General features: G+C 53.6%; 1 protein-coding gene across 4 annotated transcripts in view; it reads left to right on the top strand.

Moving 5' to 3' along the window:
- Positions 1 to 565: 565 nt before the first annotated feature.
- Positions 566 to 13,058, top strand: part of RPH3AL (rabphilin 3A like (without C2 domains)) — a 39,573-nt gene continuing 27,080 nt past the window's right edge. For 2 of the 4 annotated variants that reach the window (XM_041719966.2, XM_072937340.1), the window contains exons 1-3: positions 4,875 to 4,965; positions 11,538 to 11,654; positions 12,701 to 12,844. In XM_041719966.2, the coding sequence (XP_041575900.2) occupies positions 11,578 to 11,654; positions 12,701 to 12,844 (221 nt within the window). In that variant the 5' untranslated portion in view covers positions 4,875 to 4,965; positions 11,538 to 11,577. Of the gene's footprint in view, positions 694 to 2,986; positions 3,106 to 4,852; positions 4,966 to 11,537; positions 11,655 to 12,700; positions 12,845 to 13,058 lie in introns of those variants that run through there. The other 2 variants (XM_030287763.4, XM_030287764.4) reach the window with 2 other exon arrangements.

Genomic DNA, 13,058 nt, shown 5'->3' with positions numbered 1-13,058 from the left:
GGTCTCCAGGGCAGCGGTGGCACAGGGACAAGCCGGGACTCGCCTCTTTGTCACTGCCGTGCCCTTGTCCCCTGTGTGAGCAGTGCTGGGCTGTGCCTGTCCCTTTTCCTTGTCCCTTTTCCTTGTCCCTTTTCCTTGTCCCTTTCCCTTGTCCCTTTTCCTTGTCCCTATTCCCCTGTCCCTTCTCCCTGTCCCTTTTTGCCCCAGCCCCGAGGTGCTGCAAGATTTGCAGGGGAAGCACCAAACCCCAAATCACCCCAACCCCTCACCACACCTCAGCCCTGTAAATCAAGGTGCTGAGGGAAACTTTGTCTTTCCCTTCCTTCCTCTTCCCATTTCCCTTCCTCTTGCCCAGTTTGCCTTTTCCTTTCCCTCCCTCTCCACCTTTTCTCCACCAGAGTGATGGAAGCACAGAGGCAGCAACATCTCTCCGAGGTTTTTGGGGCTGCTGCAGCCCTGTCTTTGCTTCTGTTTGGTTTTTGGGGCTGCTGCAGCCCTGCCCTTGCTTCTGTTTGGTTTTTGGGGCTGCTGCAGCCCTGCCCTTGCTTCTGTTTGGTTTTTGGGGCTGCTGCAGCCCTGCCCTTGCTGGTGGGAAGAGCTGTGAGACCCTCACAGATCAGCACATCTCCTCCAGAGGTGAAAATCCTTCCTCACACTTCAGGAACAGCTGCTGAAGCCGTGCTCCTCTTACAGGTACTCTCCCTGGGATGGTTTAATCCCTTTTAATCCCTTTTCCTTCCTCTTTTCTCCTGCTCTGTTGAGACGTGGCCCTGCTGGTGGCACTGGGACAGGCTCTCCTGCCCAGGCAGCAGGGGCTGGCAGTGATGGGGATTTCTGATGCTGGACAGCAGCCAGAGGGTCCCCAAAGCCTGCCTGTGGATAAAAGGGACAGTGACAAGGACAGGAGACAAGGAAAACAGCAGCAGCAGTGATGGGGTGTAAATAATTCATCCAGGCTGGGAAGGCAGCGTGGTATTTTTGGAAGGGGATTACTTGTTGCTAATGACAAGTGGTGGTTGTTGTTAATTTTATTATGATAAAACCTGACTCGCCAGCCAAAATTAGAGCCCAGTGGGAGCTGCTGGCCTGAGCTGCCTGTAAAGAAAAATCATCTCTGCCAGCTTTTCCCTGGAATGCCAGGACAGGTAGGAGCAGCTTTGTCCTGGTTGACCTGCCCCTTGTGCTGCTGCAGGTGCCCCCAGCAACAGATCAGGTTATCCTGAAAGGGCATCATCCCCTGGTGCACTTTTTGACTTTGAATACAACTACACTGAGAAATTTCTCTAAATTTTTCAGTTTATTCCCAAATGTGCATCATTTTCCCGTGCCACAGAGGCACAGAAGTTGTGTATGGATCTACACATGGGCTACTAAGGAAGCCTTGGGAAATGTTCTTGTGGGTGCTGCAGGCTCAGTGTGAACAAGGAAAAGAGGGTTAGACCTGAGCCTTGCCCATGCAAGAAAATTGGACCAGAATTGGGAATTTTACTTTAGAACGGGTTTAAAAACAAGCAGATTTTGCTGTGAAGCATCAATATTCTTCCAGCGTTTGCTTTGTCTTGTACACCCTTGAGCAGGTGTGCTCTGTAAACAAGACCTTTTTGGTTCAGATTAGGGACAGAATCATTGACATTTTATTAAGGAGAGGTAATTAGAGGGACGAGCACAAATTGAATCAGAGGATTGCAATCAGAGCAACAGCTTGGAGAAAAGCCCTGGACTTGTTGCTGTGAATTGTGAAGCAGCTGAAGCGAGCTGGGGCAGTCAGGCAGATGGGGAAGCAGTGCCAGACAGCTCCGTGCCAGTTTTCCTGGGAAATGGCTGCTCAGGGATCAGGATCCAGCCAGTTTGACCTCCTGGTGTTCACCAGCCCAGTGTCCAAACTGGGAATCCTGGAGCACTCCAGGATTCTCCCAGCTTGGACCATTCTGCTGTACAATAAAGCTGCTTTTAAACAGCCATGGGTCCTCTGTGGGACACCACACCCATGAGTTGAACCTCTCCAAAAAGCTGCTCTTTCTTCTCCGTTCCTTGAGGAACATCCCAGCCTGAGGTGCCACAGGAGAGGAGAAGGGATCAGCTGGGGGCATGCACGGTGCCACTGGCAGCAGCACTGGTGGAGAATCTGTGGGTATTGATGATTCTGAGATTGTAGAAAGTCTCTCTCTGTCAGCCCCCCTGCCAAAGAAGAACCATAATTCCTCTGTGCTGGTTTCAAGGTTGTTTATTCTGTTTATCTCTAACATGTTCTGCTGCCCTGCCGCAGCTCTGTCCTGCAGGGCAGCGTGTGGGGCTCTGCCCTCAGTGGGATGTTACAAACATTAAATACCACAAACTACCTGTGCTGGATTTACAATAACGTGCCAATATCTGTCACCTACGTTGGACAGTGTGTCCCCAGCCTAAACCAACAGAAAAATGCCAACACCACAGTGAAACATGGAGGGCATGAAGAAGGAGGAAAAGGACAAGACACACCCAATTTCCTCCATCTTTTCCCCTCTGAACCCCTAATCTAGAATCCTAAAATTTTACTTTTGCACCCGTGCCACACTTAATTATTACTGATATCAAACACTCAGAGCTGGTAATTCATCCTGTAAGATTGAAAACTCTTTTCCATGGACAGAGATCACAGCCAGTGTCTCTGGGGGCTCTGTCCAGGGGGGTTCCTGACCCCTGCCAGGGCAGCCAGAGGGAAGCCCTGGATTCCCACACATGGTGAGCCTGCAGCAGGAGGTTGTTATCCCTCACTGTCCTTGTCACGGGGATATTTAAAATCTCTGGCAGCTGTGATCTGGTGAATAATTCAGCAAAACCCATCACTGATAAAAGAGAGACTTTGAAGGGTTCTTTGGGTGGAACTGGAAGTGCCTGGCTTCTGAGAAACGAGTCTATTAAAAATTGGCTCCGTGCTATCAAAGAGCTGAATTTAGCCTTTAAAACTTTTTAATGTAACATCATATTTATTCTCTGTGGCACCAAGGCCCAGCCTTGCAGATTCTGGAGCATCTGTGAGGATCCTGACAAGCAAATTCAACAGCAGGATGGATGCAAGCTCCGAGATGTGTGTCAATTCCCTGCCAGCACAGCTGGTTAAACAAGGTAATTTATCTTCTTCCTGAAGTTGGCTGAACCGTGTGTTTAATTTATTTATATTATTGACTGTGTGGAAGAACTACCCTGGTGCGAAATGTCATCGTCAAGTGTTTGCTTCCACAGAACTGCAGGCTCTGTGTTCATGCAAAATGCTTCCTCGGATCTATTTTTCAACAGTTGCCTGAACCAAAAAGAAAAATATCTGCTTAGACTGGAGCTTGATTGGGGTGAAAGGTGGCTGAGGGTCCCTGAGCTGGCCCTGAGGACTGGTGGACGTGTGGAGGTGAAAGGGTTTGCAGACGTGGCAGATTTTTTTCTCTTTGCAGGTTACTGAAGGGGCAGTAGAAACACAATTTATTTTCTCTTCCTTTCTCTTTTCCCTCTCTCATTTCCCCCCACATCCCTTCCTGTCACATGGCAAGTTTACTCACAGCATCAACTGGCCATTTAGACAATAACAAGCCCAAATTCCTGTGTTCTAGTGCAAGGGAATAATTGTGTTCCTGTGATTTGCTGTTGACTCACCGCAGGATCCCAGGCTGGCCCTTCACAAACCCAAATTTTGCTGCTATTACCAGCAAATGTCTATAATTGGCATTGCTCAGGAGGTTTGGGCCCTTCAGTTTTAAAAGGTCTGAGCCCCCTGTGCTTGTCCCAGGCCTGGCAGGCGGCCTTGTTCTCTTCTTGGTGTGAACATTTTTTTTAACCCTGTGAAGTTTGTTTTTTGTTTGGGTTGGATTTTTGTTTGTTTGTTTCTTGTGTGGATTTCAGGTTGGTTTGCTTTTTTGTTTTTTGGTTGTTTTTTTTTTCCTGGTTGTTTTGTTTGTGTGGGTTTGTGCTTTGTTTGGTTGGGTACTTTTGTTTTGTTTCTGTTTAAGGTGGGTTTTTTTTGTTGTTATTGTTTAGAGAAAAATTTTGTTTGGTCTTTTCCAGGGGTTTGTTTTGGTACCACCTTTCCTTGTTTATGGTCGGGTGCAATTTTTCCCGTGGGTTCTTGCTCTGTTTTGGGATGCACATCTGGCAGTGCCCACAGCCCAGAAAAGGCTCTGGGGCTCATCTGGGTGTGCCCACGTCCCCCTTAGCTTCACCTGGATCACATCTGGCTGTGCCCACAGCCCTGTTCTGCTCCTGGTGAACATCTGGCAGTGCCTGGAGCCTCACACAGGTTCTGGGGCATATCTGGCTGTGCCTACATCCCTCCAGGCCTTCCCTATCCACATCTGGCTGTGCCCCCATCCCTCCAGACCCTCCCTATCCACACCTGGCTGTGTTGACATCCCTCCAGACCCTCCCTATCCACATTTGGCTGTGCCCACGTCCCATTCAGCCACTCCCAATGCACATCTGGCTGTGCCCCCATCCCTCCAGCCTTTCCCAACGCACATCTGGCTGTGCCCACATCCCCTCCAGCTGCTCCCAACCCACATCTGGCTGCACCCACACCCCTCCAGCCTTTCCCAACGCACATCTGGCCGTGCCCACATCTCTTCCAGCCTTTCCCAATGCACATCTGGCTGTGCCTGCATCCCCTCCAGGCCCTCCCTATCCACATCTGGCTGCACCCACATTCCTCCAGCCTTTCCTAATGCACATCTGGCTGTGCCTGCATCCCCTCCAGGCCCTCCCTATCCACATCTGGCTGCACCCACACCCCTCCAGCTGCTCCCAACCCACATCTGGCTGCACCCACACCCCTCCAGCCGCTCCCATTGCACCTCTGGCAGCTCCCGGGGCCGCTCGGTGCCCGCTGCGGGCTCCAGCAGGGGACGCGCGGGGCGCGGAGGGCGGGCGGGGGCGGCGCAGCTGCGGCTCCGCTTCCGCCTCGTCCCGCGGGGCAGCGGCTCCGCCAGCGGGGCCGGAGCGCAGGTGGGTGCGGGGGGGCAGCGGCTCGGCTCGGCTCGGCTCGGCCCGGCTCGGCTCGGCTCAGCTCGGTTCGGCCTAACTCGGCTTGGCTCGGCCTGGCCTAACCCGGCTCGGCTCTGCTCGGCCTAACCCGGCTCGGTTCGGCTCGGCTCGGCCTAACCCGGCTCGGCTCGGTTCGGCCTAACCCGGCTCGGCTCGGCTCGGCTCGGCCCGGGCTAATCCGGCTCGGCTCGGCTCGGTTCGGCCCGGCCTAACCCGGCTCGGCCTAACCCAGCTCGGTTCGGCTCGGCCTAACCCGGCTCGGCTCGGCTTGGCCCGGCTCGGCTCGGCCCGGCCCGGCCTGGCCTAACTCGGCTCGGCTCACCCCGGCCTAACCCGGCTCGGCCTAACCCGGCTCGGCTCGGCCTAACCCGGCTCGGCCCGGCCCGGTCTAACCCGGCTCGGCCCGGCCTAACCCGGCTCGGCCCGGCCCGGCCTAACCCGGCCCGGCCTGGCCTAACCCGGCTCGGCTCAGCTCGGCCTAACCCGGTTCGGCCTAACCCGGCTCGGCCTAACCCGGCTCGGCTCGGCCTAACCCGGCCCGGCCTAACCCGGCTCGGCTCGGGGCGCTCCGGGCGGAGTTGGACCGAGATTCAGCGCCCGGCACGCAGCGCTGTGGGGAGCCCGCAGGAAAAGCGCCGTGCCCGGGGTTGTGGGCGCTGGGAACCGGGAGCAGCTTGGGGGAGCCCGGGGCAGCCTCAGCCGGGCCCCGGGGCTGGAGAATTCCCTGAAAGGCTCCCGGGAGCTCCGGGGAATTCCTCCCGGGAGCGGCAAAGATGTGGAGGGAAAGGGGGCAAGAGGTGGGAGCGAGGAAAAGTTACCGGGCACATAGTGGATTTGGGATTTTGGGAGCTTGTGCGGGGTGGCAGAAGGGTTTGGGGCGGTGGGTTTGGGGTGGTGGGTGCTGCAGCTTGGCTCGGGTGCCCTCCAGCACCCTGGCAAAGCCCACGGCTTTTCTTCGTGAAAAAAGCCCCAAAGCGCCGCGTTTGTGGCGGTGTTCAAAGGGTGCCTAAAACCCTTTAAAGATGCTGAGGAAAGCGATTCCATCCTGCCCGTGGCTCGGAGGAGAGGGAGTTTTTTGGCAAGGCCCGGCTGCTCAGCACAGTTTCTACACGGGCTGTTCTTTCCCTGCTTCACTGGAGGTTGGTGCCACAGCCTGGTGTGTGGCTCCTCTTCTGCACGGCATTCCTTGACAAAAGCTGCCCTGTGCTCAGCCTTCCCTCTGTCCCTTCCTTTCTAAGAAACCTGATGCTTCTCGGGAGGTGCCACACTGCCAGCCTCAGGCCTCCCGAGCTTTTTAGCATATTAGAATAGCGAAATTAGTTTCTCTAATTGGCCATTTAGATGCTAATTTGTTTCTCCCAAGCCTACAGCCAGATCAACCTGCCCCGAAAAGCGAGTCAGAAAGAGCCTGCTGTCTTCATGAATTATTCACTTTGCATAAGGCACCTGCCTGGCAGGGGCTCAGGAGGAAATGGGTCCAAAGTCTGATGAATAAAGATACACCTTGGCAGGTGGAACAGTGCTGGCTTTCCTCCCCGGCATCAAGGGGTGCTGGGGCACCTGGAGGCTGCTTTGCTTTGGCAAAACCTGTTGGTTGGTGGGTTTTTTTGGGGTTTTTTTTCAGCTCTCCATATCTCAGGTAGCCGCACTAACAAGTGCCTCTCGTTAATAAAGAATTGTTGGTGCTGGATGTCCGCTTTCCTGTCGAGCTGATTTTATCTTCCCACTCACAGGACTGGCATGGACCTCCAGGGCATTGTATTTTAAAAACTCTTTATAAGCTCCATCTTAAATGCAGTTTGGCTTCTTGTTGCTGCTGCTGGGATGGGGAAGCAGCTCTGGTGGAGAGGAAACCTCCTGATTTTCTCCCCCAAACCTCATCCTCCCCCACTTCTTTACCAGTTTGGCCTTTCACAATAAGGCCAAACCCAGCTGGGGTTTGATTTGGGCTGGACCAACCAGAATGAGAGTCTGAGTGAGGCTGTCCCCATTTTGCTGGCGCTGATGCTGCTTAGATTGAGCTTTCATGGGGAAAATCTGTCTGATTGGGACCTTAAGTTGTTGTCCCAGAGCTTGGCAAAGCTTTGTGGTGTTTATTTTATTGGTGCCCACAGCAGGCTCCTGCTGAAGGGAACTGCTGGCTGTGGGTGTGAATGAGCAGCTCCAAGTGGTTCAGGTGTGAGAAAAACTCCTCCAAACCCTGGTTCAGCCTTGCTGTGGCTCCAAAGCCAACTTTTGAGTTTCCTGCAGCCCTGAGGGTTCTGGCACTTCAAACCAGCTCTGAAATTCAGTTGTGGGGCTTTAACCCATGAGGGGAAAAGTGGTGGATGCTGCAAATAACCTTCCTGCAGGGAGCTGCTGGGCTGGGTTAACCTTCTCAATCCCTGCCCCTCGGTTACCCTGTGCCATGGCAACACCAGCAAACACTCCTCAGTTGCCAAGGTTTCCCGGGATAAGGGTCTGGCTGCAGAGCAGGATTACACCGATTCCTCTGAGGGAAAACCAGCCAGCAGGTACCTGGGAATCCTGGGGGAGGTGATGCCCTGGGAGCAGGTGAGGTAATGACACAGTTTGGGAATTGGGAGCTCGGCTCCAGCCAACTGCTTCATTTTGATTTTTGTAAAATGAAGTATTAAAAAAAAAAAAAATCGTCTAATCAATTTGCTGTGAAAACAAATTAATCTAGGCACGAGCTGCTCAGCTGAAATAAGCAGGCAAATGAAAGCTGACTGGAGGCCTCCTGGTGGGCCTGTGTAGGGTTTTTTTGTCTTTGCAGGGCTCTGAGGACTTGGTGCTTTGTGGGCACCTGTGATGAGCCCTGGTGCAGGCTGTGCTGGGCTGCGTGGGGAGGTTTTTCTGCTGCCTCAGGGTCGGTAAGACCCTTCAGCTTCACCTTTGGTGTAGTCAGGGTGGAGTCACCAATGTCTGAGGTGGGGGAGTGGGGAAGGGACTTGGTGTGGTGAGATGATGCTGAAAAAGCAAGCTGGTAAATTCAGAACAGGAAAACATCAAGGATGTTAAATAGATCTGCTGGTAAATTCAGAACAGGAAAATGTCGAGGGTGTTAAATAGATCTGCAGGGTGGGTCGGGCAGTGCATGATCCAGGAACCTCTGGAGGCTGGGAGGGTTCTGGGTAAGTGTTGCTGTGTTGTGCTTTGCTGTTCTATTCCTTGCAGCTGGTGAGGTAGCAGTGCTGTGGCCGTGCTCGGTTATTGAGGTAAAATGCATGATGCTCATGGTGATGTTCTGCTGAGGAAAACCTGAGTTCCTTCTCAGGAGTTCTTTGAAGAGCACCATGCCCGAGGGCTGTGTCTGCCTGCCTGCCATTGCTCCTTTCACTCAGGCCCACTGGAAGGTTTCTCCCTGCCAGATGTGCTGGGTTCTGCATCCTCCAGGATGCTGCTGGCCCCACAGGAAGGGTCAGCCCTGCAGGGCACTGCTCCTCCCCTGAGTTTCTGTGCCAAAGGCAGCCGGGTGGACTCAGATTTAATGAGGTTTTGTCTCACATGGCTTCCCCCATCACAGGAAAGGAGTGAACAGGTGGAGTGATTTTAAAGCAGGTCACAGAATATCGATAAGAGCTCCCTTTTTAATTCAGGTGAAAAGCTGAAGCCTGGAGTGGGAGGTTTTTCTGTGCCATGCAGGGCTGGTGCTTGGCTGTCACCCTGTGTGCAGGTCTCACCAACAGGGACTGGTTAGTTTGTTGAGAGGAGAGGAGGACAGGGAGGGGATGGCTCGGTGCTAATTGGAGTGGTTTTGAGAGAAAATGCAAGACTTGCACCAGAGGGATATTTCACCACAGCCCATGGAAACGACTCCCCGGGCTGGCGTGGTTTTGCTATCTGGGTGTTTCTGATTTCCCTGCACTTCTTGTCCTGTACCAAGATAAGAGAGAAGATTCTCCCTGCCTTCCACTCCTCTGGCACCATTCCCACGCCCATGAGAGACAGTCCTTTCCCTCCAGCCCTGCTTTCCCCCCAGCAGACCATGCCCTGCAGTCTCATTCCCGTTTCCTTCAAGGTGTGTCCCCACCAGGCTTTTTCCAGAGGCAAAAGTGGAAAGCCAGCAGCTCCCATCAGAGGAGATGGCCCATCCTGTAAATATTTCAGGGAATAATCTCTCTGAAGACTCTTTTGGGAGCTGGTGGCTCTTTAGGCAGTGTTTCGTTTGCCTTCTCTCTTTGCAGATGCTGCTCAGGGAACGTGGAGGACGGGGAGCGTATGCTGAGTAACAAGAGGCAAAGGACCATGACATTGCTTGTTTTTGTTCAGTCACGCTGAGCAAAGCTCACTCTGCTGTGAGGCTGGAGAATGCCTTTAAGCCTCTCCTGAGAAGAGTGCTCAGCTCATGTGTTCTATTCTGAGTCGCCTTCAGCTCTGGTGGAGCAGATAAAGCTCTGCTGAGGAGGGGCAGATGCCTCCAGCACAGCTTTGCACCCTGAAAGCTGCTGGCAAAGCAAACTCCTCTGCCCTGGCTGTGCTGTGGGGCTCATCTCCAGCTCCAGCTTTTATTCCAAAGACCCCCCAGGCACCACAGGCTGCTTGCCTGGAGCCCTGCATGGACCCAGAGCGTGGGCTGTGCTGTTCTTCAGGTGTTCACGAGTGGGAGGCAGGAATTCATGGTGCAGCTGAGGAGTAATTTAATATATGCATTTGTGTGGGGGGCTACATGTGCATATAATCCTGTAACCACACATCACAGGCTTGGGAAATCGCTGGAAAATCCCAGGTCAGCCATTCTGTGTGCAGTTGTAGCTTTTCTCTGCTTCTAGCTCAGGCCTGAGGGTGGGAGCCTCTGTGTTCTTGTGCTGTTCATGCCTGATTGCTGCCCTGGGTGTGAGCGCTGTGGGATGGGAGTGGGGAAGGTGTTCTCAGTGTTCTCTCCTCGCTGGAGGTTGTGAGGAAGATGAAAAGAGCAGGAGGTGTTCTGGGGCTGAATGGAAATGCAAACCCAGCGTGTGGCACTGAGCAGAGTGGGGAGAGCAGTCGGTGCCGGGGTCCAAGGTTTTCTTCTCTTTCAAAAGCCATCGCTTTGACTGATGTGCTAAAGGTTTCAAAGATACCCTGTGTGACATTTCTGCGTGTCCTTCCAGCCTCAGCCCTGCTTCCTGCAGCTTTTCCACCTCCTTTGCAGAAGTCAGGCTGTGCTGAGCCTTCACCTTTTTTACACACATTTCCCCTTGCACTGAAAGAAATCTGTGTGGAATTTCCCCTTTTCCCTCCTGCCTGTTGTAAGCGCTGCATTCTCAGTTCTGTTCCCAGGAACTGGGATGGCCAGAGAGGAGGGAGCTGGTTCATGGGACAGGTTTGGCTCTGAGGTGGCTTTGGCAGGAGGGAGCTGTCAGTTCTGTGCCACAGGTTGGTGTTTCTGTGCTGAGGGATGTGTGAGCTCAGCACAGCAGGGAGAGTTTGATGTGTGAGGGGGTCAAGACCATCAGGCTGTGCCTGGCACAGCAGCACAGGGCTCAGCGTGGCAGCAGCAGATAGCAGGGGTGGCTCCAGCACTGCTGGGGATTGAGGCTGGAAAAAAAAAAAGAGTTTGCTTGGGAACTCCAGCACAGCTGGCAGGTGATACACCTTGCCTGCCATTGCATCTGATTTCTGGTTGCCAACCAGCGTTAAACATGTTATCTCTGCCCAGCAGGAATGGTTTCAAAGCTGGCAAGTGTCTGTGCTGGGGACAAGCATTAATACCTGGGAATTTATGCATTAGGGCTTGTGAGACACTCGCTCTGCTGGAGAGCAAATCCAGCTGGTTGAAAGCTCAGTACATCGAGTCTAGTTCAGCATCCATTGAAATCTTTTGGCTGTGCCTGTCCCTTGGTGCTTTCCATTCATCTGAGCTGCTGATAGGACTCAGAACTGCTCAGCTGCAGTCTCTTAGGGGGATGTTTCTCCCATGAGCATCTGGAAGTTGGTTCCTGCTGCCTTTCCTGATCAGTTCAGTGGAATTTTCACTGAACACTGGTGTGACCATGCCAGGGACAGGAGCCACAGCAGGAGATCCTGCTGCAAGAGGTGCTGTCTTAAGCATCAGAGAATGCAAACAAGCTGCTATTGTAGGCTGGAGTTATAAATATCAGGCTATAATGGAGGCAGTTTTAATGAAGGAAATGACTTACCACTATTCATGCTGATTGTTGCGTGGGTTTTTGTTTGTTACCCCATTAAGAGGTTAAAAAAAAAGGCAACTGTAGCTTCTTTGTGTCCTTTGGAGTGGCTTTCTCTGTCAGAACTGCAGTGCTGGGGCGCTGGAGGTGGGGAGGCAGGGAATATTTTTACAGACAACGCTTTTCTCTAGTTTAAAATGAAAAATCAGGACTGACAAAGAGTGTCTGGCTTTTTTTTTTTTTTTTTCCCAGTGTATACCATAAAATCTAAACTTCCAGCCTTGCCTTCAAGGTATCTGAAAGTATTTATCAGCTTATATTTTATGAGGGTGATGGTGTGTTTTTATCACTGTCTGTGGGGGAGAGTCTGGCTGCTCCCACTGTGTGTGGTGCTGGCAGATCACCTCTCTTTGCTTCTTCCAGGTGTGACTCCTGCCACCCCACCCCTCCCCAGGCTGGGGCCATGGCTGACATGATTTTTGGCAGTGGGACTGGCCCCTGGGTTTGCCCCAACGACCGGCAGCTGGCCCTGAGAGCCAAGTGAGTCCTCCCCACCCTCCTCCTCCTCTTCCACCCTCAGCTCTGCCCCGACAGCTTTCCTGGTGTCTCTGGGCTCACTCTGCACCCCTGGGACTCCATCCCACAGCCCTCCCCTGGGTGAAAGGAAGGGTTGGAGGCAGCCTCAGATCTCCACAGCACCCTAAATATAATTGATGGCATCCCCCAGCTGCCAGCACCCCTTTGTTTTAGGAACTTGCCATTAGTTCTCTGAAGTTAAAATTACTGCATTACCTAAAGACTAAAAGGATGGGGATGAGTCAAGCACTAGAAGTGCATTTTTCTTGAATGTTTTCATTCCCTGGCAGCTGGGACTGTGCCACCTCTGCTCTTGCCTGAGCCCTTGGGCTCAGCTGCTGCTGCAGAGTGTTAGAAAAGAGGGGAACACCCCGAGTTTTGAGGGGGCTGCCTGCCTGGGCACCCCACTGCCAGCTCCCCTGCCTGCAGAAAGCCTCAGCAAGGCAGTGCTGCCCAAAAGTGCATCCTCCTTGCAACCATGAGTTTATCCAGTGACCTCCAAACCCCTCCTGAATGGTAATTAATTAATTGAGCTGTGAAAGCTCCTGCCTGTTGCCAAGTGAGCCAAGGAGAAACATCAGCTGCTGCATGTGAGGCACAGGGGGGTTTGCTGAAGTCCTCGTGTGAACCTGGGCCAGGCCAAGGGAGGATGTTGCCAAATTTGTGTTTCTAGGCATGCCCAACTGAGGGTGTGAGGGGTGTGGGGTTTTGGAGGGAGGAGGATGCAGGTGATCCCTGCGTTTGGGGGTTTGCTCTTGGCGTTTGTGGTGCTCCGAGAGGGGATCCCCAGCAGAAAGGGAGGGCAGAGGGCAGGGAGAGGCAGCACAGCACTCAGTGCTGCTGGAGGGGGTGCTGTGAAATGTGGCCAAGTGAGAGGAGCCTCCTGCTTTGGGCTTTAGGCTGCCCTGATGGGAGGCTGCCGTGGCTCTGCGTGCCTGGGCTGTGGGGAAGGGCAGGGGGGCTGTGCTCTCCCTTCCCAGCCGAGTCCTGCCCTCCACCCCCTCCCACAGGCTCCAGACGGGCTGGTCAGTGCACACATTCCAGACTGAGAAGCAGAGGAAGATGCAGGCTCTGAGCCCCAAGGAGCTTGAGGTCATCCTGGGAGTGATCCGCAAGGCAGAGCAGCTGGACGCGGTGGAGCAGCAGCGCATCGGGTACGGCCACGTCCCCTGTCCCCTTCCCTCCCCAAAGGGCAGCACAGGCAGGAGTGGCTCTCCCAGCTGCCTGAGCTCAGCCTCCATCACTCAGAGCATCCCTTAGGTCAGTGATTTTTCCCCTCCCATGCTGCTTGTTTGGAGGTGATGACCACTGGGGGAGGATGTCACATTTTCCTTCTCGCTGAAGTCTTTCCGTGCTTTCTTTGAGCCT

This window comes from Taeniopygia guttata, chromosome 19 (assembly GCF_048771995.1).
Source record: "Taeniopygia guttata chromosome 19, bTaeGut7.mat, whole genome shotgun sequence".
Taxonomy (NCBI): domain Eukaryota; kingdom Metazoa; phylum Chordata; class Aves; order Passeriformes; family Estrildidae; genus Taeniopygia; species Taeniopygia guttata.
This window is presented reverse-complemented; position numbering and strand designations above follow the sequence as displayed.